The sequence below is a fragment of the Ochotona curzoniae genome, unplaced genomic scaffold (genome assembly GCF_017591425.1).
Source record: "Ochotona curzoniae isolate NIBS_2020 unplaced genomic scaffold, NIBS_Ocur_1.0 contig_3622, whole genome shotgun sequence".
Lineage (NCBI taxonomy): Eukaryota > Metazoa > Chordata > Mammalia > Lagomorpha > Ochotonidae > Ochotona > Ochotona curzoniae.
The window spans coordinates 13,964,204-13,991,841 of NW_024465926.1; the positions used below are offsets into that span (position 1 = coordinate 13,964,204).

The window sequence follows — 27,638 nt, forward strand, 5'->3', positions numbered from 1 at the left end:
CTGGGCCAAGCGGAAGCCTTATGCTCGAATTCAATCTGGTTCTCTCATATGGTGGTAGGGACTAAAATAAGTTTATTTTTACTTATTTAAAAAAAAATTTAAGTTATTTATTTTAAGGGAAGAGTGATAGAGAAAATGAGGGAGAAGCCTGGTGCAATAGCCTAGTGGCTAAATCTTAGCCTTGGATGTGCCAGGATCCCATGTGGGAACTGGTTCATGTCCTGGTGCTCCATTTCCCATCCAGCTCCCTTTGTGTGGCCTGGGAAAACAGCAGAGAATGATTCAAGGCCTTGGGACCCTGCACTCGCATGGGAAACCAAAAACAAGCTCCTGGCTCCTGGCTTTGGATCTGTTTGGCTCCAGCCATTATGGCTCTTTGGGGAGTGAAGCAGCAGATGGAAGGTCTTTCTGTCTCTCCTTCTCTCTGTATGTCTACCTTTCCATTAAAAAAATATATATGTAAAATAAAATAAAATAAATCAAGAAAGAAAGAAAGAAAGGATCTTCCATCTGCTGACTCATTTCCCAAACAATCACAACAACCAGGGACCTATTCTGGTGCTGGACACTTAATTCCTGGGGGTTCAGGATTTTCAAGTATATCCACTCAGGTGTCACTCTTTCCCTGTCATGGCATGGGCTCTACTGTGCGGGACATTCCAGCCGGGAGATGGGGAGGTGCTCATGAGTCCTCTCATGGAGCAAGCAGAGACTCCAGGGGCTGGGAGGGCCTGCGGTAAGACCAGGTGTTTAGGGGGACCCTTCAGATGGGGCAGCTGCTCTGTCTGCGCAGCTGCACTCCTCTGTGGGCCTTGTCTTTGAACTGTTGAGATCTTTACTCCCCTTGCCAGCTAGCAAAGAGGTTGGTCCCATGGACAGGGAAGGTTAATGCCAGCTTCCCTTTCTCTCATGTGCCTGTGAGCCCCACCCCCTCCACCTCCAGGCAGGTGCACCAGGCTCCAGCTAGCAGCAGGTCCTCAATGACTACTTCCTGGATGGAGGAATGAGCTCCTTAGTGAGTTCCAAAGCCCAGTGCCCAATGGGCGTCCCCTGGGGCCTCCGACTCTGGCACTGCCATTGACTACATCCCACTTGTTGGCCCCCAGGTGTCAGCCACAGTCATTTTGCTGGACAGCTTTGTATTTTGGAGTTGGAAATGGGCTCAGGCCCATTGAAGTACCTGGCAGCTGGGCCCTGCTGTAGGAGTTAATGATTCCTGTCTGGGCAAGGGTTGCAGCGACATCCTCACGGGTCCCTGAGTGAGTCATCCTGCTGGTTTGGGCATCATATCTGAGGAGAGTGGTTGTTTGGGCACACCCAACCGGAACACAGGCAGTCCTGCTGCTTTCCTGGACTTTACCTCTAGGGGGCGCTCGATTGGGCGAGTGTTTACAACCCTATCTGTCGTGAAGCACCCGGGGACCCCAAGCTCACTCTGGCAGACAGTTGGTGAGAAGATTTGGCATTGAGGTTAAGTCCCTGCTTGGGACCTGGATTCCATATTGGAGTGCCTAGGTCTGAGTCACACCAATTTCAGATGGCTCACGAACTTGGGTCCCTGCCACCCATGTGGGGGACTTGAATGGAGTTTTTGGCTCCTGCCTTTGGTTTGGCCTAGCCCTGGCTGGTGCAGGCATTTGGGGAATGAATAAGCCAAAGACACATTCTCTCTCTCTGCCTCTCAAATAAGATGAGAATTTTAAAAAAGAAAAAAGAACTGCCAAAAGTTATTTTCCCAGCCTCCTTCCCCACAATGATCCTCCAGGCTCCAGGATTGGATCCATAGCGGTGCTGGAGACCTACTGGGTGTTTTCCTGTCATAGATGGACCCTGCCTCCAAGGCACAAACTCTCCACCTTCAACACACACCACAGCAGGCTCCCCTCCCTCCTCACCTCTCCATCTTCGTGCCATTGCTCTTTAGATCCTTACATAACATCCCTGCAATGCCATGCTGGTCACAAGACCTCCTACCTGGGAAACCTGAACTGGGTCAGGGTCATGCCACTGTTTTGGACTTCAGTTCTTTCTTCCACCACATAGGGGGCAAATCCACCACATTCTGACTTATGGAAATGCAGTGAGTGTGGGCACTGTGGGGCTGGGCATCATGAGGGCTCTGGGAGAATGGAGAAGGGCATTATAGACCCACTGCTCCCAGCAGGCCTCCTGAAGGCAGGCGGTGCTGCCATGGAGAACCTTCTCTCTGATTTTCCCTTGGACATCCCTACTGGGAGCATGGAATATCTCCTTTCTCTTCTTTCTTCCCCCTTCCTTTTTAAGTGACATTTACCATCACATATGGTTTCTCAGGGATCTGGGTGGTCTGACCCAAGCCGCCAATGAAATTGCTGTCCAGAGGGGGTGGGCATTTCTCACAGCAGTAGTCACGACTCAGGACACCTGCATCCTGTCTTGCAGTGCCTAGGTTCGAGTTCTGGCTCTCCTTCTGACCCAGTTTCTCGCTAACATGCACCTTGGGAGGCAGAGGTGACAGTTTAGGAAGCAGAGACAATGTCAGCCAGGCAGGACGTGTGCTGGTTGGAATTTCTGGCTCCTGGCTTCTGCATGGCTCAGCCCTGGCTGTTGCTGGCAAGGAGTGAACCAGCGGATGGAACACCTCTCTAGCTTTCTTTGTGTCTCGCCTTCTAAAGACGAACAATAACAACAACAAAGAGCCAGGTGTGTTGGCTCAATAACTAAATTCTTACCTTGCAAGCAATAGGATCCCATATGCGCTCTGGTTTGTGTCTGGGCTGCTTTATTCCCATCAAGCTCCCTTCCTGTGGCCTGGGAAGGCAGTCAAGGATGGCCCAAAGCTTTGGGACCCTGCATTCAAGTGGGAGACTTGGAAGAAGCTCCTGGCTCCTGGCATTGGATCGGCTCAGCTCAGGCTGTTGCGGCCATTTGGGGAGTGAACCACAGGATGGAAGTTTTCTTTTCTCCATATCTCTTTCTGTCTGTAAATTTTACCTGTCTTTCCAATGAAAAATAGTTTTTTTTTTACAACTTGTTATTTTTATTGAAGAAAAACAGACTTAGTCAAGAAAGCCTGAAGCCCATGTTGTCATCAGACTCCTCAGACTCTAGCTTCTTCGCTTCCACTTTCTTCTCAGCTGCAGCAGCGGCGGTGGGTGCAGGGCCTTCCGCTGGGACAGCATCTGCTGCCAGGGCCAGTCCACCAGCCCTGACGTTGCAGATGAGGCTCCTGATGTTGACATTAGCCAGGACCTTGGCGAACAAGCCAGACCAGAAGAGCTCTACATTGATGTCAGCTGCCTTAATGAGGGTGTTGGTCTTGTCCTCCGTGATGGTCACCTTGTCGTTGTGCAGGATGAGGGCTGAATAGAGACAGTGGCCATGGTGCTTGCGGGTACAGGGCTGGTGCTGCCGAATGTGGTGCTAGTTGCTGGATGAAGTGAGGGCTTCACCCCAATGCAGCCTTAGCTTCCGTAGAAGGACTGAGCACCTTGTTGGCAGCTGGGGAAAGGGGAAAATAAATGTTTAATTTTTTTTTTTTTTGGTGGTGGTGGTGAGCTCAGCGTTGAGCTCAGTGTGGTACCGTAGCAGCTGAAGTCCTCACCTTGCATGCACTGGGATCCCATACAGGCGCCGTTCTAATCTTGGGTATTGCACTTCTCATCCAGCTCCCTCTGATATGTCTGGGAAAAGCACTAGAAAATGGTCCAAGTGTTTGGGCCCCTGCACTCACATGGGTACCTGGCAGAGGAGAACTAAAGTTGTCCCTTCTCAGGGGAGAAACATGCAAAGTTCTGTGGACATTATTTATTTATTAATTTTTATTGCAAAGTCAGATATACAGAGAGGAGGAGAGACAGAAAAAAAAAATCTTCTGTCTGATGATTCACTCCCCAAGTGACCCCAAAGGCCGGAACTGTGCCGATCCAAAGCCAGGAGCTTCTTCTGAATCTCCCACACAGCTGCAGAGTCCCAAGGCTTTGGATCGTCCTTGACTGCTTTCCCAAGCCACAGACAAGGAGCTGGAAGGGAAGCAGGGCCACCAGGATTAGAACTGTTGCCCATATGGGATCCTGGTGTGTCAAGGCGAGGATTTTAGCAGCTAGGCTATTGCGCTGGGTTCCTGTGGACGTATTTTAAAACCATCACCCTTCCTGTGTTCCTTTCAGGCTGGGGATGGAGTTTCTTTCCAATCTTTGCCAGTCTTAAATAATCCACTATATCTGCATTGCAGAAGATTGACTGATTGATTGGAATGCCAAGTTACTAATGCAGGGAGGAAGGGAGGGAGGGGAGAGAGAGAAATTTCTTTCTGCCAGTTCACTCCCAAAATGCTTGTAACTGGCTGGGCCAGGCTGAAACCATGAGCCTGGAACATCCTTTGACTCCTCCCGTGGGTGGCAGGGACTCTTCGATTTTCCCAGGCACATTAGCAGGGAGGTGGATGGAAAAACAGAATAACAGGGACTGGAACTGGCACTCTGACATGGGATGCAGGAGTCCCAGGCAGTGGCCTAACTCGATGTGCCATTGTGCTGACCCCTAGGTGATCTGTATAAACCACAAATCTGACTGTGTCTCCCCGTTTCAAACCCTTCCAGGGCTCCTTCCCCTGTCTCCCAGTAAAAATCCCAAACAAATCCTGGCTTTCTGCCACTTTGTTCTTGTCTCATTTCTTGAAGATTTATTTATTTTGACTGAACAGGTAGATTCACAGAGTGAAGGAGAGACAGAGAAAGATCTTCCACCTGCTGGTTCACTCTGCAAATGGCCGTAACAGTTGGAGCTGGAGCTGATCCAAAGCCAGAAGTCAGAAGCTTTTTCTGGGTCTGCTACATAGCTGCAGCATTCCAAGGCCTTGGGCCGTCCTCCACTGCTTCCCCAGACCACAAGCAGGGAGCTGGATGGGAAGCGGAGCAGCCAGGACACGAACTGGTACCCATATGGGATGCTGGTGCCACAAGACGGAGGATTAGCCTGTGGAACCACCGTGCCAGCCCCTTTCATCTCACTTTTCCTGCCATGTCCTGTTTGCTTTTGGTGCGCAGCCAGCTTCCTGAACTGGCCTCTACCCTCCCCCTTCTCCTGACAAGGGTTGCCAGATAAAATATAGAACTCTATTTAAACTTGCAATTCAGGTAAATAATGAATAGCAGTATCTCTTCAGTACTGCATGGGATATGAGTACACACACACACACACACACACATATACAAGTTGGCTTTTAAAGCAGAGAGACAAAATCGAGTGAGGTCTTCCATCTGTTGGCTGCCTCTCCAAGGCTGGACCAGGCCAAAGGCAGGAGTTGGAACTCCATCGAGATTTTCCGTGTGGGTGGCAGGGACCCCAGCTATCATCTGCTGTCTCCCAGGGCGTGCCTTAACAGGGCAAATGCAGCTGGGCTTCATTTGGAATGTGGCTACCTCAAGTGGCATCTGAGCCACTGTGTCCAACATGCCCACCCCAAAATATTTGTGGAATAGCTGAAATTCAGATTTTGCTACAGACTCCCCACTCTTCATTGCTATGCCAGGCCACCTGACCCAGCAAGAGCTCAAGCTGCCCTGCCTTTTCCTTGGCTTCCTGCAAGGCTGACTCCCTTTCCTGAGTCAGCTCTTAGACATGACCTTCCCAGGAAGGCGGCTCTCAGGCGGGGAACAGTCCTGTCCTTGCTGTTGTGGAGTTGTGCCCAGGAGGCAGGGTGGGCTCTGTGGTTTATTCCATTCAGTAAAACTCCCAAGTCCTGGGGCTGGCATTGTCGTACAGAGGGTTAAAACCCAGGCTACAATGCTAGCATCCCACATAGGTGCCAGTTCCGCTTGCCAACGTGCCTGGGAAGGCAGTGCAAGCCGAAGCACTTGCCTGAGTATCTGTCACCCACTGTGACACCCAGATGAAGCTCCAGACTCCTGCTTTTGGCCGGGTGAAGATCTCTCACTCTCTCTCATTCTGCCTTTCAAATAAATAAACAAATCTTAAAAGCAAAACCTCTGGGCCCAGCACAGTAGTTTAGTGGCTAAAGTCCTCATCTTGCATGTGCCAGGATCCCATATGAGCGTTCGTTTGTATCCTGGCTGCTCCAATTCTCTTCCAGCCCCTGCTTGTGGCCTGGGAAAGCAGTCAAGGACGGCCCAAAGCCTTGGGATGGCTCAAGTCCTTGGGACCCTGCACCTGCGTGGGAGACCTGGAAGAAGCTCCTGGCTTTGGATCAGCTCAGCTCTGGCCACTGCAGCCACTTGGGGAGTGAGCCAGTAGAAGGAAGATCTTTCTCTGTGCTTTTCCTTCTCTTTGTAAATCTGACTTCCGATAAAAATAAATAAATCTTTGGGAAAAAAAGCGTTTTTTTAAACCTCCCTAACCATTAGCAGTTTCCAGCACCAGGTGGCCACTCAGTAAATCCTGGTTAGAGTAACAAGTGTTGCCCTTGGTCCTAACTCCAGGGTCCATACAGCTGACCCAGTTTTCCACTTCTAAACCCAAGGCCCCCACTGAGGAAAGTAGAAGATAGTTTTCTGCAAACAACCTACTCCAAAAATCAGTGACTTAGAAACCCCAGCAATGCTGGAATTTGCTCACAAACCTGCAATAGGGGCAGGGCTCAGCAGGGACAGCCTGTCCCTTCCACACACAGAACCAGCTGGGGCTGCAGGTGCCACCTCTGAGATGATTCACTCCCTGGCTTTTGAGTTGGTGATGTCTTGTTTCCTCTCTGTGGGGTGGCTCGGCCTGCCTTCTCCTGTGCTGCCTGTGTTCCAGGAGACAGGAAGTGGCAGGCGCCGTATTTCTAAGGCCTGAATTCTAGATGCTGGGACAGTGTCACTATGTCCAGTGCAGTTTATTGGTCAGGCAGTTAGAGAGTCTGTATTTGAGGAGTGGGGAGCCAAGACTCCACCTGTTGATGAGACAAGAGCTAAGGGACTTTGCAGCCATGCTTGACAGTGTGTTCTCCCTGGAGATACAAACAATGGCTCACCAGCTGCAACCAGCCTGGGCAGGTGTTTACAGCAACAGACACTGATGCTATATCCCCTTCCCGGGGGCCTGCTTTGTGCAGATGTCTGTCCATGGGATGCATTCCCACACGCCAGTGGATAGCAAGGGATCAATACTGTACAGGATAGCTTTGGATAGGATAGGGGAAGAAGAGAGAGGGGAGGGAGGAAGACAAGAGAGAGAGAGAACTTCCAAACCTCTGGTAAAAGCCTGCACACCTACAACAGCTGGGGCAGGGCCAGGCCAAGTCCCAGAACCTGGAACCCAACCCGTGTCTCCCACATGAGTGTCGGGGATCCAAGCATTTGATATGTCATTTGCTGCCTTCCTGGGTGTATGTCAGCAGGAAGAGGCATCTGCAGGGGAGTAGGGCATGAACCTAGCTAGGGACTTTGATCTGGGATGCAGGTGCCCAACTAACATCTGTTTTTTTTTTTTTAAAAAAAAAGATTTATTTTACTTTTATGTGAAATGCAGATTTGCAGAGAGGAAAGATAGAGAAATATCTTTCATTCACTGGTTTACTCCCCAAATGGCCACAATGGTCAGCTCTAGAGCCAGGAGTTTCTTCTGGGTCTCCCACACGGTGCAGTATCCAAAGGATTTGGGCTGTCCTCCATCACTTTCCCAGGACACAAGCAGGAAGCTGGATGGGAAGTGAAGCAGCCGGGACACGAACTGGCAGCTGGATGCAGGTGCTTTCAGGTGGATTAGCCTGTTGAGCCACTGCTTCAAGTCTGTCCAACTATCATCTTAACTGCTAGGCTAAATACTGCCCCTGGAGACATTTTTAAATTACATTTTTTTTGTTCAGAAAAAAACCCCACGAGAATTTATGTATTTAAAGTGCACAGTTCAACGGTTTTAAAAATATTCACAATGTTACGTAACCACCACCACTGCCTAATTCAACCTAGTGGTTGTTGCAATTAAAGGAGAGGGTGCTACTGACACCTAGTGGTCAGAGACCAGAAATGCTGCTAAACAATCCTTCCATAAGGAAAAACCCGGCCCCAAACATCAACAGAAGTGAAATCGTGAAACTTTACACAATTATAACATCCGCAACAGCGACGAAATCCAACAGCAACTCAGGAGTATCCACACCTGTCTCCAGGATGTCATTTTATCATCTTATCATATTCTAGAAGGTATTTTGTTATGTCTCCCTAATGTCTTCATACAGGTTGAGTAGCCCTAATGCAAAACGTTTGGAACTAGAACTGAGATGGATTGTGGAATATATTCGTATGCCGCATGAGACATTTTGGGGGAGGAGACAGAAGCCTAAACAGCAATTTTTTTAAAGTCAGAAGCTCATATACAGAGACAAGGAGAGACGGAGAGAAAGATCTTCCATCCGCTGGTTCTCTCCCCAAGCGGCTGCAATGGTCAGAGCTAAGCTAATCTGAAGCCAAGAATCAGGAACTTCTCCCGGGTCTCCCACGCAGGAGCAGGGTCCCAAGGCTTTGGCCTGTCCTTGACTGCTTTCCCAGACCACAAGCAGGGAGCTGTAAAGGAAGTGGAGCAGCCGGGATACAAACCAGGACTCATATGGGATCCTGGCGCATGCAAGACAAGGACTTCAGCCACTAGGCTACCATGCCGGGCCCTAAACAGTCATTTCTGTTTTATATGCACCTTTTATACACAGTCTAAAGGCAATTTATACCACATTTTATTTTTATTTATTTTTTATTTTAAAAGATTTACTTATTTAAGGGAGAGTTATGGTTGGGGGGGGCTGGGAGGAGAGAGAAACAGAGAGAGATCTCCTATCAACTGGTTCACTCCCCAAATGGCCACAGTAGCTGGGACTGGATTGTTTCCAAGCCAGGAGCCAAAAGCTTCATTCAGACCTCCCATTTAGGTGCAGGGGTTGAGCCACCTGGACCATCTTCTGCTATTTTCCCAGCATCTTAGCAGAGACATGGGTAGGAAGTGGAGCAGCCAGGACTTGAATTGTTGCCCATACCTGATGCTGGCACCACAGGTTTCACAGCATTATACCATAGCACTGGCTGCAATTTTATCCAATATTTAAAAAATAAGTTTGTGCATGAAATGAAAGCTTCATGGTGTGGAATTTTTCACTTATGGTGCTATGTCAGCTTTCAAAAGTTTTAAACTGTGGAATATTTTGGTTTATTTTTCATTTGGGATGATCAGGTTACATAGGCTATTTTTTTGGTTGTGCATGCCATGGGTTTGTAAAGGGCTTAGGTCAGTTTTCTAGCATCACTGTCTTCCTTACAATTAGATTATCAGGGCAGGCATTTGGTGCAGTAGATGATACACAGCTTGGGACCTGCCGTGCCATGCCATGCCTCGAAGGACCTGAGGTCTGGCTGCCCTGCAATCCTCAAACACAGTCACGTGCCCTTCTCTGCACATGGATGGACAGGGACATTTGCAAGCGGCCCTCACTGATTTATAATAGCTTAGTGGATGACTTGGTTCAAGTTAATCATGACAAAATCCACTCTCCCCTTAGTGAACCTCCATCATGGAAAACATCCTAAGGTGCCTCTTTTTCCTTCATGTGAATTTTTGCCACAGGAAACATGCTTAGGAGAGAGAATCCTGACTCCAAACAGAAATATTATCAGAAGAGCTGTTGTAAGTGCTTACCATGTGCCAAGCTGGGACCGCTCCTGAGGACTGGGGAAGGCTGGAGTGCGAGTGGGTCTCAGGCGGATGGACTACCTGACCCACCGAGGCAGATGCTTCTGGTCATGGGGAGAGTAAGATGGAGAGACTGGGCATGATTACCATCACTCCCCAGAACAAATTCATACGAGCTGGGCCAAGCGAGAATGCAGTAGACATGCGCTGACGGCAGGGAAGAACAAATCAGGCACCTGTCCAAGAATGAGAAGACAAGGAGGTAACCATGCTGACTTAGCAGGGACCCTGAAGAATGCGGACAGTGTGGCTGGAGCAGGAATTTGCATCTTGAGGCCTGTGAGGCTGAGCCAGGGGAGGAGGAGGAGGAAGGTTTGGAGGGGATCTGAGATCTGACTTCTTTGCATCTCCCTGATGTTTGGGGCTGTATTGTATCACCCTGAAATTCATGCACTGGAGCCCTAACTCCTAGTACCTTGAACATGGCTATATGTGGAAATAGGGTGGTTCAAGAAGTGATTGAATTAGGGTAGGTCTAATCCTGTCTTAAAAGGGGACATTTGAATATACCAAGAGACCCCAGGGATACATGCATACCAAGGAGAGGCCATGTGAGGACCCAATGAGAAAGTCTGTGTTTATAAGCTAGGGAGAGAGGTCCTAGAAGAAACCAAAACTCCTGTCACCTGATCTTGGACTTACAGCCAGCATAACTATGAGAAAGTCAACTTGTGGTAGCACTTCAAGGCAACTCTACCAGATTAACACATCTAATAAGTGCCTACACCTTGATCTCTTGATGAGAATGGGAACTGTGAGTCAGGAATTTGTTTACCACAGCCCACTTGGAGCCTCGAAGGTGTGTTCGAGAGGCAGCATTATGGGTTAGGAGGATGTGTCTAGTTCTTCACTTGAAGGGCTCCAGGAGGGTTTGTAAAGTCTTGTTCAAACTCGGGCCCTTGGGGGCAGGAGTTGGTGCAGTTAGGTTGCCACTTGGGTCACTTGTGTCTCATATCAGGATGGCTGATTTGAGTCCCCCCTTCGACTTCAGATATAGCTCCCTATTAATGTGCACCTGGGAGGCAGCAGGTGATGGCTCAAGTGTTCGAGTCCCTGATACTCATGGGTTAACCAACACTACTCACTGGTGCATGCATAAGCTAGAGTGGGTAGAGGCTAGTTGGGCTTTGCTGCAGCATCAGCTGGCAAGTGCTGGGACTGGGGGCAAATTCTGTCAAGTTAGACTACAGAACCATCTGGAGTGTGCAAGATCTGGGCCTGGGAGTGGGTCCAGTAGGGAAACTGTGGGTGCCTCTCTGATGGGTTGCAACGCTCACTGGTAAGCATAATCAGGGCTGGGAATGGACCTGATCAGATACGTGGTAGTACCCACCAGCATGAGTATGGGCTGGATAGTGGGGTTGGTTGGGTTGAGCTAGGCTTCAATGCCCATTGATGTGTCTAAGAGCTGAATGGAAGTGGGACAGACCATGTGTGTGTAGGCTGATGTGGGTGACAGACAGAGCTGGACCCCATACAGGCAAGAACACAGAAAAGTCAGGTCTGAGATCAGTTCAGACAAGGTTTCTTTGGGGATCCTTCCAACTGAACCACTTAACTCAGAACTCCAACCACAGGGAGAATTGCAGGTTCCGTGATCTGACTGTGGAGTGCATGTGTCAGAGCTGGGCCTCCTCAGTGGCTTAGATGGAGTAGTGGGTGGCATGCCCAGATGCACATGGAGGAAATGGCAGTCCATTGGGGCCGCAAAGGACATCTGGTACCACAACAGAGGAAGGAAGGCAGAACAAATTGATCAACTACCCCAGCCAAGCTTTGACAGTAAGTATCTGGGCGAACAGAGACTCTAGGGTAGACTATGTCAGACCTCGGAAGGATTTCTTCATCCTTGGAGTGGTAAAACTGACAGCATTTCAGAACTATTGAAATCTAACCGGAACCGTCAGAACACGCTCCACACCGGGGACCTTGGGATGACATCGGGTGACTGTTCCCCTTCCCTGGGTACTGAGGTGGTTGGGAAGCTGGATGTGTTTTCTCCTCTCATCTTCCTCCTTTTCCAAGACACAGGAAAAAAAAGAAAACTGTGCAAACAATGATTTCACTCACTTTCTTCTAACCCTTGACTCTTCCTACCCTAATCAATGATGGAAATATTATCAAAAATCAAATTTAAAACAAACCAAACCAAAAAAAGAAACCACAGGAGTGCCCCCTTCCAGCTGTTCTCCCAGTGCCATGTACATACTTCTCCTACAGAGAGGGAGCAGAGGAGAAAGACCGACACTAAGATTTATGTAAGGCACTGACTCATGTGAAGAGGAAGGTCCGAGAGCCCAAGAGCTGATGGTGTAGATGCAGGCTGAACGTGAGGCCTCAGCCCCGGGGCGCCCGCGGTCACTGTGCACCCCAGGTGCACGGCCGTGCACAGCCAGCTCAGCCTTCCTCTGCCTCATGGTTCTGTCTAGGCCCACTCACAAGGAGGAGGGGCCTCAGCCTGCTAATTTAAACATTGGTCTTCCCCCCAAACACCCTCCCACACACACCCAGAAATAATATGCAAGCATCTCTCTGCCCAGTCGAGTCGATACATGAACTAACCACAGACCTCTCTGGCTGAGGGCTGAAGACACTGGCCTGGGCTAATCCCCACTCCTCCGCAGATGACTGAGAGGCCGTTCCTGCCATCTGGAAATCTAGAGATGATCCATGGCAATCCTGAGGCTGTGCTGCCCGGCCGCGGTGGACTATGTTGGGATTCGGGTTTCAGCTGCGAGATGGAGTAAGGGCAGCCAGGGTGTGCTTACAGGACAAAGTAGAAACAGTATCACTGGGGAGGTGAGCAAATACTGTGGGAGGAAAGAGAGGGAAAGGGTGGGGGGGGGTTCAAGGATTGTTTTATGGGGGGGTAGGGGGACCCCTGGGACAGAACTTCCTCTCTCCTCTCTGGAGTCAGTGTCCCCCTGGATCCAGGTCTCCAACCTCAACAAGTAGCTTTACTTCCACCCAGAATGTGCTGCATTATTTCCACAGTCTTTTTGCCATGAGACTTTATCCTAGAAACATCATGTGGTTCTGGCCTCATAAAATCACCTACACTGTTGGAGGAAGCGAGCTTCCACGGGGTCTATGCGTAGACACCAAATGCAAGCATGCAAGAGTAGATGGGGGGGGGGTCTGGTGCCGTAGCCTAGCAGCTAATATCCCATATATTAGCTTGAACGCGCAGGGATCACATATAAACTCTGCTTCTAATCCCAGTGGCTCTGCTTCCCATCCAGCTCCCTATTTGTGGCCTGGGAAAGCAGTGGAGGATGGCCCAAAGCCTTGGGACCCTGTACCTCTAACCCTAACCCTGGAAGAAGCTCCTGGTTCCTAACTCTGGAGCAGCTCAGAATCCAGCCATTGTGCTCACTTGGGGAGTGAGTCACCGAACAGAAGATCTTCCTCTGTCTCTCCTCCTCTCTGTATATCTGTCTCTCTTCCTCTCTGTATATCAATAAAAATAAATAAATTTAAAAAAAAAAGAGTAGATAGGGTAGGACAATGATGCCCATGAGTCCACCACCAGTTTCAGCCACTTCCAAATTATAATAGTAATAATTTTCATTTATGCAACCTATTACCTTCCTTTGGATTATTTTGAAAGAAAATTTTTCATTATAATAATCAAAAAGTCAAAGGAAATTTTAAAAGTATATTCAAAATCAAATTTAAATTTTTTTTTAATTTTGAATTTTATGATATAGTTCCACAGAGTCTGGAGTTCCCTCCCTTTCCCATCCCCCCCAACTGCAAAATCATATTTTTGTTTGTGTAACTGTATCAATGTGATCCTAAAGAAGGACATGTTTTTAAAACAGTATAATCACATATGCCATTATCATAACTAAAAAAAAACTATTGCTTAGCTTTATCAAATAGTGTTTATAGTTCTCTGATCATCTTAGAGGAATTTTTAAAAATTACTTATTTAACTGAGAGGGTACGTGGAGAAAGCTCGTATCTGCTGATTCATTCCCCAAAGGGCTACCATGCCAGGAGCTGGGAGCTCATCCCAGGTCTCCCATGGGGATGGCAGGAACCCAATTCCTGCAGTCTCCCGGGGTCTGTGTCAGCAGGCAGGAGGCAGGTACGGAGCCCAGGCACCGAGACAAACACAGCGGGCCTCTTGGCCACCAGGTGACACGGCTTGCCGTTCACTGGGTCTGAGTGATTGGGTTTCCTATCTCTCCAGCTGGACATGACCAAGGGCACATGCTGTCCCTGTGAGGGCTTCTGTCCTTGCCCATCAGTTGGAAGGGCTGACTCACTCACGGGCATCCATCCAGGTGACAACGGTCACTCCTGTGCAGGTGGGCAGACAAGCGGTGTGTATGGGCAGAAGGTGGCCTCATCCAGAACATGAGGAGCTGCCCTTGGCAGGGGTGCTGATGAGACCCAGAGCCCTCACTTGATCCCATGTGCACCATCTTGAAATCCACATGCACTGCCTGGGTTCCCTCCCACCCCGACCCCTTCAGCCAGGACCTCCAGGGACATGACCAGGGCAGGGTCTCCTGTACATCTGCCTTACTGAACCCCCCAAAGGCGTAGCCAGGATTGGGGGCCCCCCAGGTAACCGAGACCTACATTCTGTACCATCCTGAGAGGAGAAAGCGCTGAGGTGGGCTGCCCTGTAGGCCCAACTCCAGCCTCTCTGAGGGAAAGGCCAATGCCAGCTGCCAGAAGGGCCAGGATGCCAGATCTGCTTTGTGACAGTCACCTACACAGCAGCCAACAGAACTGCTACAGGGAGGAGGGGACTGGCCTTTTGCCAGCTGTCCCAAAGGCTCTACGCAGAACTCCTGAGGATTCATTCCTCCCAGGGGTTGGCCCTGATTCTCCCACCCCCTCCTGGGGCCAGACTAAGAGACCCCCTGAGACCCTGGGATCACTTGCTTTGAGATGCCCACATAACTGCCCAGTGACAGCGCATTCTGGGAAGCAGCCTGCCTTGGATGCACCAGTTTTGCGTGCAGCCCTCCTGATACCAACCACTGGTCCAGGACCAGAGGCTGTCAGATGGCAGCATATGGTGTCCACCACGGCCGGGCAGATTTCCTTGGAGAGACCCTTCCTCTTCCTCCGGCTGCTACCTGGGGTCAGCCAATTTGCGAGGAGGGGCCTGAAAGCTGACAGGGCCTGCATTTCCTTCCCGCTTGGGCCCGAGGGGGCCTGACAAGCAGGACTCCAGAGGAGGAGGGAAGGCAGGGATCCAGGGAGCCCTGTGTGTCCTGCCACCCCCGCCAAGCCTTATGCTGATGAGAGAGGGTGTGGGCAGAGGCCTGACACACGGGCCGGATGGGAGCAGCCATTAGCACTAATGAGGCAGGCGGCCTGAGAGCATTGTACTCTGGAGCCGCTTGCCCACCCAGGGAACAGTCCGTTCTGTTGCTTTGGTTTCCAGGAACCCTAGGCGGGAAGGGGTCTGGGGACAGCAGTACAAGTGGGGGGTCTTGGGAGAAGTCAGGAGAGAGAGACAGGAGGGGGGCCAGGGTCCGGCATGCTGCCAGGACAGCCTGGATTTGGCCATATGGGCTTCTCTCCTTCACTCAAAGACATCTGGGGTCTGCCTGTGCATGCCCACCCCTGCCCCACAATGGTTACAGGTCCATCACCCCCGTCCACACCCTTGGTCCAAGTTCCTGGAAGCAAAGCAAGCAGCATGCCACGTAGCGGCTGAGTGAGCATCTCCGGGGCCACAAATTAAATCATGCTCTAAAGGCCACCTGCTTTGTTCTTGCTAATGGCTCCAGTCTGGTCCACCTCTAGATCCCCATGCAGTGGAAAGCGGGGACCCTGGGCACCCTAGCTTGTTTCCAAACTCTAATTGGCTCTCCCTCAAATTGGAGATGGGTACACCCTCTTGTAGAGTCCGAAGGTTCAGGGTTGCAGGGAGGAAGGCTGGCCACAGGCATGTCCCCGCCCTGTAGGGGTTGGAGGGTGGGGGGCAGTCTCTCCCTGCCAGGGGCAGTCACGTGTGGGTTCTTCATTATTAGATCCTGCCATATAAACTGAACGCCTGAGGCAGCAGGGCACTCTCAGCAGGAATACAGCAAGCAGAAGTGAGTCCTTGAAGTGGACAGGGACTCCTATTCTTTGGGGGGCCTCTTGTGGGGGTGGGGGAAACCCCTAGAGGGAACTCTGAGCATGAGGGGGGACTAAGTGGTGGCTCTTCCTGCCATACCAGGCCATGCTGATTACAGCGCTGCTGAGCTGTGCCCTGCTGTCGGCACTGCCTGCCATGCACGGGGCCCAGGTGGGCATGCCTCCTTTGGCAGGCATCAGAAGGCTCGGCCAGGCCCTGTTCCCAGAGCTCACAGGTCAGTATGCACAGGCACAGGGCTGCCTGGGGGCTGGATATTCTCTGGCCATTAATCAGCTGCCTTGCTCAAACCCTTCAGTCCCCTTCCTCATCCCAGCCTGGGGGGTGGGGTGCATGAAGGAGGAAGTCTTCCTTCCACCTGCTCTGCCTGCCCCAGGCCTGGGCTTTCAGACCCCGCTGAGGAGGACGAAGGTGGAGCTGGCAGAAGAGGATCTGCTGCCGGAGGCTGAGGCGCTGGCAGAGGTAACGGTTCGGGGAACGGGGAAACCTGGCAGATCTCTGGAGGGGGCATCCTTCTCCCCTCTCCCCTCCAGATCCCCTGACCAGCGGCAGCACTGCGGGCCACTCCTCCCCCATGCGGTGGTCCCAGGTCCCAGTCCTTGAACGCAGCTGCCAATGTCCCCGCTTCCCCCACCTCTGCAGGTGTTAGACCCGCAAGCCCGGGAGCCTCGCTCCCCTCGCCGCTGCGTCAGGCTGCACGAGTCCTGTCTGGGGCAGCAGGTGCCATGCTGCGACCCGTGTGCCACGTGCTACTGTCGCTTCTTCAACGCCTTCTGCTACTGCCGCAAACTGGGCACTGCCAACAACCCCTGCAGCCGCACCTAGCCGGCTGGGGCAGATGACGTGGGGCTGGGGCGGGGGGCACAGGGGACGCCAATAAAGGATGGAAACAACCCCAAAGCTGTGGTGCTTTTGAATGTATCGTCGAATGGGGACGGTGGTGGTGGTGGTGGGGGGGGTGAGTTCATGGCTGACAGGGGGCGTGTCACCAAACCAAGAAACTACATATACGCACACACTCCTTACCCCAGCGTCTGGACCAGGCATCTGAGCCACATATGCGTGCATTTTTTAAGGTGCCGGGCGCCTTGGAGCTGGTGGGGAAGCTGAAGAGAGCCGCGCTAAAGCACATGAGGGTGTCACAATCGCGGGGAAGGCCAGGAATAGCGTGCGCTCCAGTGGTCTGTGACATCCAGCGAAGCCCAGCTCTGAGCAGACCTCACTTCCCTCTCTGTGGGGAAGCTTCCTCGGCAATGTGAAATCTTCTCCAACTATAAACACCTCCCACCGTTTCCTTAGCGCGGCAACCGGGAGGGCTAGAGAGAGCGCGTGCGCCTCACGTACGCCTCGCAGCCACGGGCGCCACCAAGCGGCCAACCTCGGCCATGCGCGCGCCTCCTCCCCTCTACGCGCAGGCGCAACGGGTCGGCCAGCAGGCACCCGGAAGCTGGACGCCTCCTCAAAACCCCGCCCTGTTGAAGTCACGTGAGCGCTCGTGCGTCACCTGACGCACTTGACAGCCCGCGGCCGGCGCCGCGTCAGCTGATCTTGGAGTGGCGTTTGCGTGCCGGCAGGTTGGGGTTCTCCGGCCTCGCCATCCGCGCCGCAGCCATGTCGTTCTTCCCGGAGCTCTATTTCAACGTGGACAATGGCTACTTGGAGGGGCTAGTGCGCGGCCTGAAGGCCGGGGTGCTCAGCCAGGCCGACTACCTCAACCTGGTGCAGTGCGAGACGCTTGAGGGTGAGCCGCAGGGCTGGACTGAGGGGTTCTTCGAAGGCCACGATGGAGGCCGGCCTGGGCCTGAGGGTTCGGAGGTTCTGGGCGGAGAAGCCGGAAACGGGCGGTCTTTGAGGATCTGAGAGGCCTGTCTGGGAATCCCGGGACTGATGGCGGGCGAGGGGCGGGGGCAGGCGGGAAGTGGATCTTCCTGCTGCAGTCGACATGGGCTCAATCATGACTTTAAGAATTGCAGTGGTTCGCCTTGGTTTGGGCCAGCCCATCTTGCGTTATGCTAACCGTGTAGTTTGGGAGGAGGATGTAGGAGCCTCTTTAACCTGCTAAGGCCAGAGATCTGTCCTGTGGTCAAGCTTAGGGAAGCTAAACGCAAATGCACCATCCCTCCACTTTGCCCACACATATCCTCCAAGGCCTTTGGGATTATTGTGACTTCGCCGTGGCCTCCCTGGGCAACTGCTGAGCCAGTGAGGGTGTTGGCGGGGCAGTGTCTCCTGAAGGCAGGGCTTAGGAGAGCAAGGGATGACCAAGAATCCAAGTGTCTGACCCCAAATCCCAGGCCAACAGTGGCGGGAGGGGGTGGCGTGTATTAGGACACTGTGTCTTGCACAAGAATGGTGAGAAGTTGAGTTCTGCTTTCCTCCCAGTACCCAGCTGCAAAGCAGGTGGATGCCCTGAGGGCCAGCCACAGGTGTACTGAGGTAGAGCTGTTGTGCTGGACTTGCCTCCCTCCTCCAAGATGGTCGTGAAGGGCAGCCTGGCTGGGGTGAGTCCCCATGGGATCCCTGGAGCAGAGGGATTGATGTAGCCTCGGGATTAACAGCTCAAAGGGGAATATGGCCACATGATTCAGCCACAAGAGGAAAGTGTCTCGCCAAAAGCTTTTGATGTTAAAGAGGAGCTTAATCTCGTCTTGTTTCTCTTGCAAACTAGACCAGAAAAGTGGAAATACATACTGTTAAAGTAGAAAATGTACTGTAAAAAATTTATTTATTTATTTATTTATTTTCGGCTTATTTGAAAATTGGAGTTACAGAGAGCTAGAGAGGGAGAGAGAGAGCTTCCATCTGCTGGTTCACTCTCCAGATGGCCACAACAGCCAGGGCTGGGCTAGATCAGAGCCAAAGCTTCTTCCAGGTCTCGCATGTGGATAACAGGTGCCCAAGATCTTGGTCCATCTTTCACCACTTCCTCAGGCACATTAGCAGGGAGCTTGGATGGGAAGTGGGGCAGTTGGGACTCAAACTGTAGCCCATCGCAGATGTCAGCCTAGAGATAGTGGCTTAACTTGCTACATTATTTGCTTATGAAACTGAAAAACAGTTATTGTAGATATGGGCCCCACGTGGTAGCCTAGTGGCTAAAGTCCCCCCCCTTGCACACACCGGGATCCCATATGGGCGCCAGTTCGTATCCTGGCTGCTCCATTTCCCTCTTATCTCCCTGCTTGTGGCCTGGGAAAGCAGTCAAGGAAGGGCCAAAACTTTGGACACTTCACCCACGTGGGAGACCTGAAAGAAGTTCCAGGACCCTGGCTTTGGATCAGCTCTGCTCCAGCCATTATGGCCACTTGGGGAGTGAAACGGTGGACGAAAGATCTTTCTCTGTGTTTCTGCTTCTCTCTGTAAATCTGACTTTCCAATAAATAGATAAGTAAATAAATCTTTAAAGAAAATAATTATAGATATGGCTAACATAAATCTGTACGGAAGTTCTTAGCTCCCTGTGCGAGTGGCAGTGGGAAGGAGAGGAGAGGGCTTTAGGGCACCGTGTTGTAGGAGTCTGCCAGTAACTTGATTTACTGTAGGGAGACTTCCTGGAGCAGGGCCTGGCACACACTTGGTGTGTAGTGTGTTTTGTGGGCTGACTTGGACTTGAGGAAGATCTTGCTGAATCTAAAGGGGAACACCAGCATCATCAGCTGGAATTAGGTTGAGTGATTGGTTTGAGAGGCCAACTTACAGAGAAACAGAAGATCTTCCGTCTGCTGGTTCACCGCACAAATGGCCTCAAGAGCCAGAACTTGGCTGGTCCGAAGCCAGGAGCCAACAGCTTCATCTAGGCCTTCCATTTGGGTGCAGGGGACCAAGGCCTTGGGCTGTCTTCTGCTTTTTTCCAGACATGTGAGCAGAACTGGGTAGGAAGTGAGGTGACTGGGACTTGAACCAGCACCCATGAGGGATGCTGGCACAGCCAGGGGAGCAACTTCCAATTGCTATACCACAGTGCTGGCCCCTGTTCCGGGCTTTTCTTTCTTTCTCTGCCCGCCCCGCCCCCCCAATAAAAGATAAATAAATCTTCTTTTTTTTATATTTGTTTTTTTAAAGATTTATTTTTATTATTTTCTTATTGGAAAGGCAGATATACAGAGAGGAGAGACAGGGAGGAAGATCTTCCGTCCGATGATTCACTCCCCAAGTGAGCGCAACGGCCGATGCTATGTCGATCCGAAGCCAGGAGCCTCTTCCAGGTCTCCCACGCGGGTGCAGGGTCCCAAAGCCTTGGGCCGTCCTCAATTGCTTTCCTGGGCCACAGGCAGGGAGCTGGAAGGGAAGCAGGGCTGCCGGGATTAGAACTGGTGCCCATATGGGATCCCGGGCGTGCAAGGCGAGGACTTAACCACTTGCGCCACCGCGCCGGGCCCTAAATCTTCTTTTTAAAGATTTATTTATTTTTATTGGAAAAGCAGATATACAGAGAGGAAAAGAGGCAGAGAGGAAGATCTCTTGTCTAATGATTCACTCCCCAGCTGGCCAAAGTCCCTGGAGCTGAGCTGATCCAAAGCCAGGAGCCTGGAGTCTCTTCCGGGTCTCCCACATGGGTGCAGGGTCCCACAGCTTTGGGCCATCTCGACTGCTTTCCCAGGCCACAAGCAGGGAGCTGGATGGGAAGTGGGGCTGCTGGGATGTGAACCGGCACCTATATGGGATCCTGGTGGATTCAAGGTGAGGGCTTTAGCCACTAGGTTTATTGTACCAGGCCCTGTTCTAGGCTTTTCTAACTCCTGCTTCTACTTGTCCTTTGTAGAATTCTAGGGGTCCAAGATTTACATCTGGCCAGGAGGCCCTCTGTCGTCCTGCAGACAGTGCTGTGCTGGGTGGTCTTCCTGTTCAGTGCACACTCCCCAGGCCCCTTGTGGGATACCATGCTGGCTTTTCCTGGCATTCAGAATCGCGTGCTTTTTCAGATGTGTTCATCATATAGAAGCCAGCCCCGCCCGCCCCACGTGGTGCATACCATGAGGCAGATTGAGGAATTCGGTGAATCTGGGCTTGAGTTCCAACACTGAAAGTCAGTGGATTTTCTTAGATAAGTGATTCAGCACCTCTGAGAGCATCCATTTCTTAGACTTTGAGTCGCCCACGAGCTCTGCTGCCTGCACAATGTGGAGCGCCACACCAAGGGCAGAGTAAGCTCTCGGCAGACCTTGGCTCATGTTTTCAGTGTGGCTTGTGCTTGCCTGCCTGCTTCCTGTTTTCTTCCATGAGGCCCAGTCCTAGTGCCACCTCATCCTTGAAACTGTCTGTAACCCTGCTAGGTTAGAAAGTTGCCCTTTCTGGTGCAGTGGCATATCCGGTCAAGCCTCCTCCTGTGGTGCTGGCATTGCTTTAGTTTGCTAGTTCAAGTCCCAATTGCACCACTCTGATTGACCTCCTTGCTAATGGCCTGGGAAAGCATAGAGGATGGCTTAAGTGCTTGGGCCCCTGCACCCACACGGGAGACCCAGAATAAGCTTCTGACTGCTGGCTTTGGATCAGTCCGGCTGCTGCCATTGGGAGCCTTTTGGAAGTGAATCAGTGGGTGGAAGATATCTCTCTTCTTTGGACAGGCCCAGCTGTAGCCATTGCAGCATTTGGGGACCGAACCAGGGGATGAAAGATCTCTTTCTGTCTTTCCTTTGCTTTCTCTCTAACTCTGCCTTTCAAATAAAAAATAACATATATTTTTTCTTTAGAGAAAGTTATGCTTACAAGAGTTTTTGACCTATTTTTTTTTTTTCATTTTAATGAAGGAGAGGCACAGAGTGGTCTTCGTTTTGCTGGTTCACCTCCTAAATACCTGCAATAATTGTGGTTGAGCCAGGTGGAAACAGGGAGCCCAGGACAGTCCAGGTCTTCCATTTAGTAGTAGAGACTTAGGTACTTAAACTATCATACTCTGTAACCTGGCATTCCTTAATTGGAGTTGGAGAAGCAGAGCTGGGATTCAAACCAGCCACTCCAAGGGGATGTAGGTATCCCAAACAGCTTCTTGACTGCTGTGTCAACCCTCCCCCACTGGCCCTGCCCTTGCAGAAGTATCTGTAGGTAGGATGTCAGATTCAGGGGACCTCGTATGCTAGAAATGCTCAAGAATTTCAAAGTTTGGGGATAACCAGGAGCAAGAGGCAGTGACCAGAAACCCCATGTATTCTCTGTGGAAAGTGCTCTTCTTCTGCAGGTGACATGGGGTTGGCATCTGGGCCACCATTGCTGGGTATTTTGGTCTCAGTGTGTCTGGGGGAGTGGGGTGGGGAAACCACAGAAACCTGTGGTTTCTAGTGAGATCGGTAGGTGGGTTCTGGAGTGATGAGCTGTCCAAGGAACATGTTTCAGGTGCTGGGCATTTCCCAGAAGGCACAGGACATTGGCCAAGGGTATTCATTTGATCTGCAAGATGGGGCAAGTATGGCCTCCTCTCCACACCCTGGTTTATTTGGCTGGTTCCAGTGCAGAAAGGTCCCTGCCATGGACCTTTCCTGTGCTGAATGTGGGGCCTCTGAAGCCCAGATTCTCTTCAGGAACAGCAGAGGGAACCTGGAGTGGCCATTCCCTTAGATGAGCTGAAGGGATAGATCTGAGTGGATACAAAACTGTCCAATCCTGGGCTTTTCTGGGTGTGTTGAGTACCATCTGGGAGGGACTTGCAGGGAAGAGGAGACAGGCCAGAGATATATAAAGAGAAATCACAAGATTTATTTTGAATGTTTTCATTCATTCTCTTTCTTGCTGAACACCTTTAAAAACAAATAAATTTAGGGCCAATGCTGTGGCACAGCAGATAGATGCCAGTATCCCATGTGAGCACTGGTTTGAGTCCCAGCTCCCTGCTAATATGCCTGGGAAAGCAACAGAAATGACCCAAGTGCTTGGGCACCTGAACCCTCATGGGAAACCAGGAAGAAGCTCCTGGTTCCTAACATAGGACTGTCCCAGTTCCAGCCTTTGAAGCCCATTTGAGAAGTGAGCTGATGGATGGAAGGTCTCTCTGTCTTTCCTTGTCTTGCTGTAACTCTTTTTTTTTAAATTTATTTATTTATTGGAAAGTCAGATATACAGAGAGGAAGATTTTCCGTCCGATGATTCACCCCCCAAGTGAGCACAACAGCCGATGCTATGCCAATCCGAAGCCAGGATCCAGGAACTTCTTCTGGGTATCCCACACGGGTGCAGAGTCCCAAGGCTTTGGGCCGTCCTCAACTGCTTTCCCAGGCCACAAGCATGGAGCTGGATGGGAAGTGCAGCTGCTGGGATTAGAACCAGCGCCCATATGGGATCATGGTGTGTTTAAGGCAAGGACTTCAGCCGCTAGGCCACAGTGCTGGGCCCTCAGATACATTGTTTAAAATCTGATGAGTCTATTTAAATAAAATCAGAATGTATCAGCAAGAAATAGGTTCCCACTCCTGGAGCGTTCCAAGCTGAGACCTAGGTTGGTGAGCTTGGGGCGCACATCTTCTAGATGTTGGCTCACAGCATTAATAATGTCTGGTCTGAATTTCTGGAAACCCCCTATAAGCCCTTTTTTTTTCTGCACCTGAAAACTCAGTAGTCTGTGGGGTTCCTAGGGCCCAGGCTGCACTATTGTCATGTGGCTCAGGTTAGAGCTCAGGATCCCTGTCCATAGCTTCCTTGGGCAGTTCCCCTTCTCCTCGCCACTTTATCTCTTTCTTGTGCCTCTCCCCGGACCCCCTGAAAGTGATTCCATCTTACACTGGTACATATGTTAGCTCGATTTTATCTGGGCAGCTGTTTATGGTCAAGTCAATAACAGTCTGCTCAGGGAGAGATAACCCCTGTTTCACAAGCCTTGTCCTGGGAGGTAATGTGTTACAACTTGCTCTGGTGAGTGATAACATAACTTTTTTCTTGGATTTGCTCAGCAAGTTCCTGGGCCTGGTTTCTGAGTTGGAGCCAATCCCTGAACCCATGCCTGGACCCCTTTTAGATCTTCAAAAAAAATAGGCAGAAGCCAGCCGTCCAGGACCCTTTGAAGGATAGGCTTTGTGGATGACCAAGGTTGCCATGTGGCAGAGAGGAAAATGCCTCCTACCTTATTGTTAACACTTTGCATGAAACTCACTCATGGCTCTAAGTGGCACACTGAACACGATGGAGAATCTGCCTCACGATAGGGCTGTTAGACTTGGAACCTGGAACTCTGATATGCTTTCCCGTATTGGAGTGCTGATTCACATCTCAGTTGTTTGGCCTTTTTTTTTCTTATTTTTTTTTTTTTAAATACTCATTTCTTTGAAATTCAGAATCACAGAGAAAATGGGAGAGAAAGAGAGATCTTCCATCCACTGGTTCACTCCCTAGATGACAATGACCAGGGCTGGGCTGAAGCCAGGAGTCAGGAGGCTCCTTTTAGTTCTCCCCCATGGGTGGAAAGGAGCCCAAGTACTTAGGCCAGATTCTGTTGCTTTTCTAAGGCCGTTTGCTGGGTGTTGGATCAGAAGTGGAGCAGCTGGGACACATACGGGTGCCGGTGTCAGATGCTGACACCACTGGCAGCACTTGACCTGTTACGGCACAATGCTGGCACCCAGCTGCTTTGCTTCTGATTCAGCTCCCTGCTGATGCTCCTGGAATAGCAGCAGAGGATGTCCCAAAGACTTGAATCTCTCCCACCTATGTGGGAGGCCAGAATAGAGCTGGCCATTTGGGGAATGAACCAGTGGATGAAAGGTCTCCCTTTCTGTCACTTTGCCTTTTAAATGAATGAATAAATAAATCTTGTTTAAAATGGATGGATGCAAGGACATGGCATAATGATGATTTAGCTTGTGGATGGCCTGTGTCTGTTCCGGGTCAGACACAGGGGCCTCTGGGTGCACAGAACCTTTATGTAGAGTTTTTTTGGGGGACCAGGCATCAAGAAGATCAGAGCTCCCTTTCTGGTTAGCTGTGTAAGACTGAGTATGTCTGTCCACTTGTAAAATGAAATAGAATTCACCTGCTTGAAGTGAATTCTTCAAGCAGGCATAGCCCTCTCTGGAGCTCAGTGTTTATGTGAATGGATGAGTGGGCCATGGGGAATTAGAGAGGAAAAATGGAGGGCGCCGTCCCAGGGGTGCACCATGTCACAATCCTGTTCCTGCATTGCTGTGTGCTTGATTTTGTTAGGCATACACTCATCACTTAGAGATGAAGGGGTAGACAGTTGGAGAAAGAAAATGGAGAGCTGGGAGGGTGCAGCTTGGCCCAGGGCTATAGAGGGCTGCAGATACCCAAGCTGCCTTCCACATTCTTCAGCCTCCCCCCCCTCAGAGGGCCCTGTTTTTCTGACACAGGACACACTGGCTCCTCCTGGCCAGAAGCAGGCCCACAGCTCTGTGTTTTGCTTTCCCAGGCTCACATGCCCCTCGGGCCTGTTACAGTTCTTTATAGCACATTCCTGCATGGCTTTGCTGGTATCTGTGGCCCCACTCCCCATGTGGACTGATGGCTGGGGGAGTTGCAAAGTTTACTTGGGAGGGAAGTGTTGTGTTGAGCAGGGATTGAAGTTGCAGCACCCTCCTCCTGCCTCCTTTTTGATGATGTCATCCTCACTTTGGCCACAAGAGGGTGCACCAGGATCACTTGCTGCCCTAGAGCCTGGTCAAGGGGGGTGTGGCTGGACCCACCAGGCTAGCCAAGCTGCCTAGCCAGTGCTCCTCTGCCTAGCGTTTGCCTGCAGCTGCTGAGCTCTGCCCTGAGCTCTGCTTCCCTTGCTTCCCTTGCTCAACCCCCAGTTAGTTAGCCTTCTAAGATTAGGCAGGCAGGGCTCAGAGCTCTGGGTCTCCTGTCCACCCTCACCTCCTCATGCTTTAGCACAAGCAAGGGGACAGTGCCTGAGGCTTTCTGCTCTGGGGTTCGGTGCAGGCTGTTCTGGTCTTGATCACCAGCCCCTTCTCATGTGAGCCCGCTTGGGCCATGTTGGCAACTCTCCAAGTCAGAACCCGCATTCCAGCCCAGTGTGCTAGCTGTGAGCCCAAGAGTGTGGCCCACAGTTCTTGGACACCCAGCAGCATACCGTTCCCCAAGGGTTCTCACCCTTGTCCTGCCACCTGGGCCCTCTAAGGAACATACACAAGTGTATGTGGCAGGTGATGGCACACGTATCCAGGGTGACTCCAGGAGAGGAATGAACCAAGCTCCCGACCCCAAGGAGGTCCACGCAGTCATGTTGGGAATAGAGTTGTTTAGAAAGCCACTAGGAATTGTCCTTCTCCATGTACAATTTTTGTTCCTTTCCATTGGCCTCCCTGTCCTCTGCCTCATCCAGTCCCTCAAGCCTGACTGATTTAAAGGAAAAACTGTCTCACATCGGCGTGTTGGCCTTCTTCCTATTTTAGAGATGGGAAAACCAAGGGTCCCAAAGGCTGCTGGCTAGGCTGCTCTGCCTGTGCACCGCTGGCACTCTGTAGCTCCTCCCCAGGACTGTAGAGGGCGCTCAAGGAGCTAGACCGGGGCCCCTGTGAATGTGAATGGGGTTGATCTTGAGGACAGCCAGGTAGACCTGTAGCAGGGAGATGGGGTGCAGGGGTAACAGACCAGCCTGGCTGTTGGGCACCACTGTGTGGCTGGCCCTGGGGACTTGCTCAGACCTTGTCCCAACTCAGATACTTAGGCAAGGGGTTTCAGGCCTTGACCTCAGCTCAGCTGAGGCTTGTTGTTGGGTTGGCAGCTGGGGCTTTCCCCAAGGAGTCACCTGTGGTGTCCTTGGTGCTGCAACTGAGTCCTGGCTGCCCGTCCTGCCTCTGCTCTGCTGGCCTCTCGTATGCCGGCCCAGGATGCTCAGGCCTCTGCTCTTACCCAAAGCTCCTGGGTGGCCCTCATGGGATTGGGTTACAGAGGGCAATGCAACCTGGACCTGACTGGGCTACAGCAGTAAAGCAGGATCTAGCCAGGCTTCTGGAAGGAACCTTAAAGAAGTTTTTCCTGTGATTTGGAGTCTTAGGTGAGACCCAATGGCTTCATGTTGTCCCTGTCCCTCCCCTCAACCTCCCTTTCATGTGTTCCTTATTCATTCCTTGATTTGCTATTCAAGGCTGCCTGGACTATGCCTCTGAGTACCCAGCTCCCATCTCAGGAAGGGGTAATGCGGGTAAGAAACCCTGCCACTCCCTTGGCGTAGCCAGGTATCTGGCTCAGAGCTTAAAGGGATCTAGCTTGAGGATCAAGGGATCAGGTAAGCTCAACCCCTGATCCGCCCCCACAGAATCCTGACACTCACGGGTTTCCCTCCCCATCTCCACCCTTTCTGTTTTAAACTGGATCCCATGTGTCTCAGGCCTGGGGAGACAGGGCCCCTCAGTGATCTCCTTCAGGCCTTGTTGAGGCGCCTTGCCTCCCACCTCCCTGGCAGCTGTCATTATTCAGAGTTAGCTTCTGCTTCAAGTTTCTTAAACAGATGATACCTCCCTCTCAGGGGCCAACCAGGCCCCCAGCACTGATCACACTCCGTCTGGTAGGTCCCACCAGGCCCAAAAGCAGGGCAGTTGGAAGGAGAAAAGAAAGGAAGGATAGGTGAGGAGTGCTGGGGGATTCTGCCCAGGACTGGCCTGGCGCATGCAGCTTGGTCCTGGAGCTTTGGGGAATGGCTTCTTCCTGAGGCAACATGGCCTCCTGGCTCCAAAGGAAGCTCCAGCCCATGAGCACATCCACAGGGCCTAGGTGGAAGCAAAAGGAGGATTGTTGAGTTCTTTCTTTTTAGCGGCTCCAGGCACCATGGAGTTGGCAGGATGCTGCAACCAGGATCTGGCCTGACCTGACTCAATTTCACTGAGAATGGCAGCCCCTGGGGAAGCCCAGAACTGCCCTTCCTGAAACCCTGTGGGAGCAGGTGCCAGCTTTCCTTCTTGTCCTTCCTCCAGAGCCTTGCGTGTGTGGA

General features: G+C 51.4%; 3 protein-coding genes across 3 annotated transcripts in view; 2 read left to right on the top strand and 1 right to left on the bottom strand.

The window, feature by feature from the left end:
- Positions 1-3,042: 3,042 nt before the first annotated feature.
- On the bottom strand, positions 3,043-5,003 carry LOC121157794 (60S acidic ribosomal protein P1-like). The gene is made up of 2 exons (XM_040982172.1): positions 4,992-5,003; positions 3,043-3,387 (listed from the first exon to the last, which is right to left on the bottom strand). Exons 1-2 carry the CDS (start codon positions 5,001-5,003, stop codon positions 3,043-3,045), a joined length of 357 nt encoding a protein of 118 aa, XP_040838106.1.
- A 10,850-nt stretch (positions 5,004-15,853) lies between these two features.
- Positions 15,854-16,591, top strand: LOC121157716 (agouti-related protein-like). The gene is made up of 3 exons (XM_040982057.1): positions 15,854-15,983; positions 16,143-16,228; positions 16,409-16,591. Exons 1-3 carry the CDS (start codon positions 15,854-15,856, stop codon positions 16,589-16,591), a joined length of 399 nt encoding a protein of 132 aa, XP_040837991.1.
- Positions 16,592-17,286: 695 nt separating this feature from the next.
- The window catches only part of LOC121158001 (V-type proton ATPase subunit d 1), a 34,945-nt gene continuing 24,593 nt past the window's right edge, over positions 17,287-27,638 (top strand). Inside the window, exon 1 of the mRNA XM_040982538.1 lies at positions 17,287-17,507. Coding sequence (XP_040838472.1) covers positions 17,378-17,507 — 130 coding nt within the window. The 5' untranslated portion in view covers positions 17,287-17,377. The remainder of the gene's footprint in view (positions 17,508-27,638) is intronic.

What these genes read in the sequence shown, in the direction of transcription:
- LOC121157716 (XM_040982057.1), top strand. Translation starts at nt 15,854, where the DNA reads ATGCTGATTACAGCGCTGCTGAGCTGTGCCCTGCTGTCGGCACTGCCT. An exon ending in CCTGTTCCCAGAGCTCACAG is followed by an intron (nt 15,984 to 16,142) that starts GTCAGTATGCAC and finishes TGCCTGCCCCAG; the next exon opens with GCCTGGGCTTTCAGACCCCG. An exon ending in AGGCTGAGGCGCTGGCAGAG is followed by an intron (nt 16,229 to 16,408) that starts GTAACGGTTCGG and finishes CCACCTCTGCAG; the next exon opens with GTGTTAGACCCGCAAGCCCG.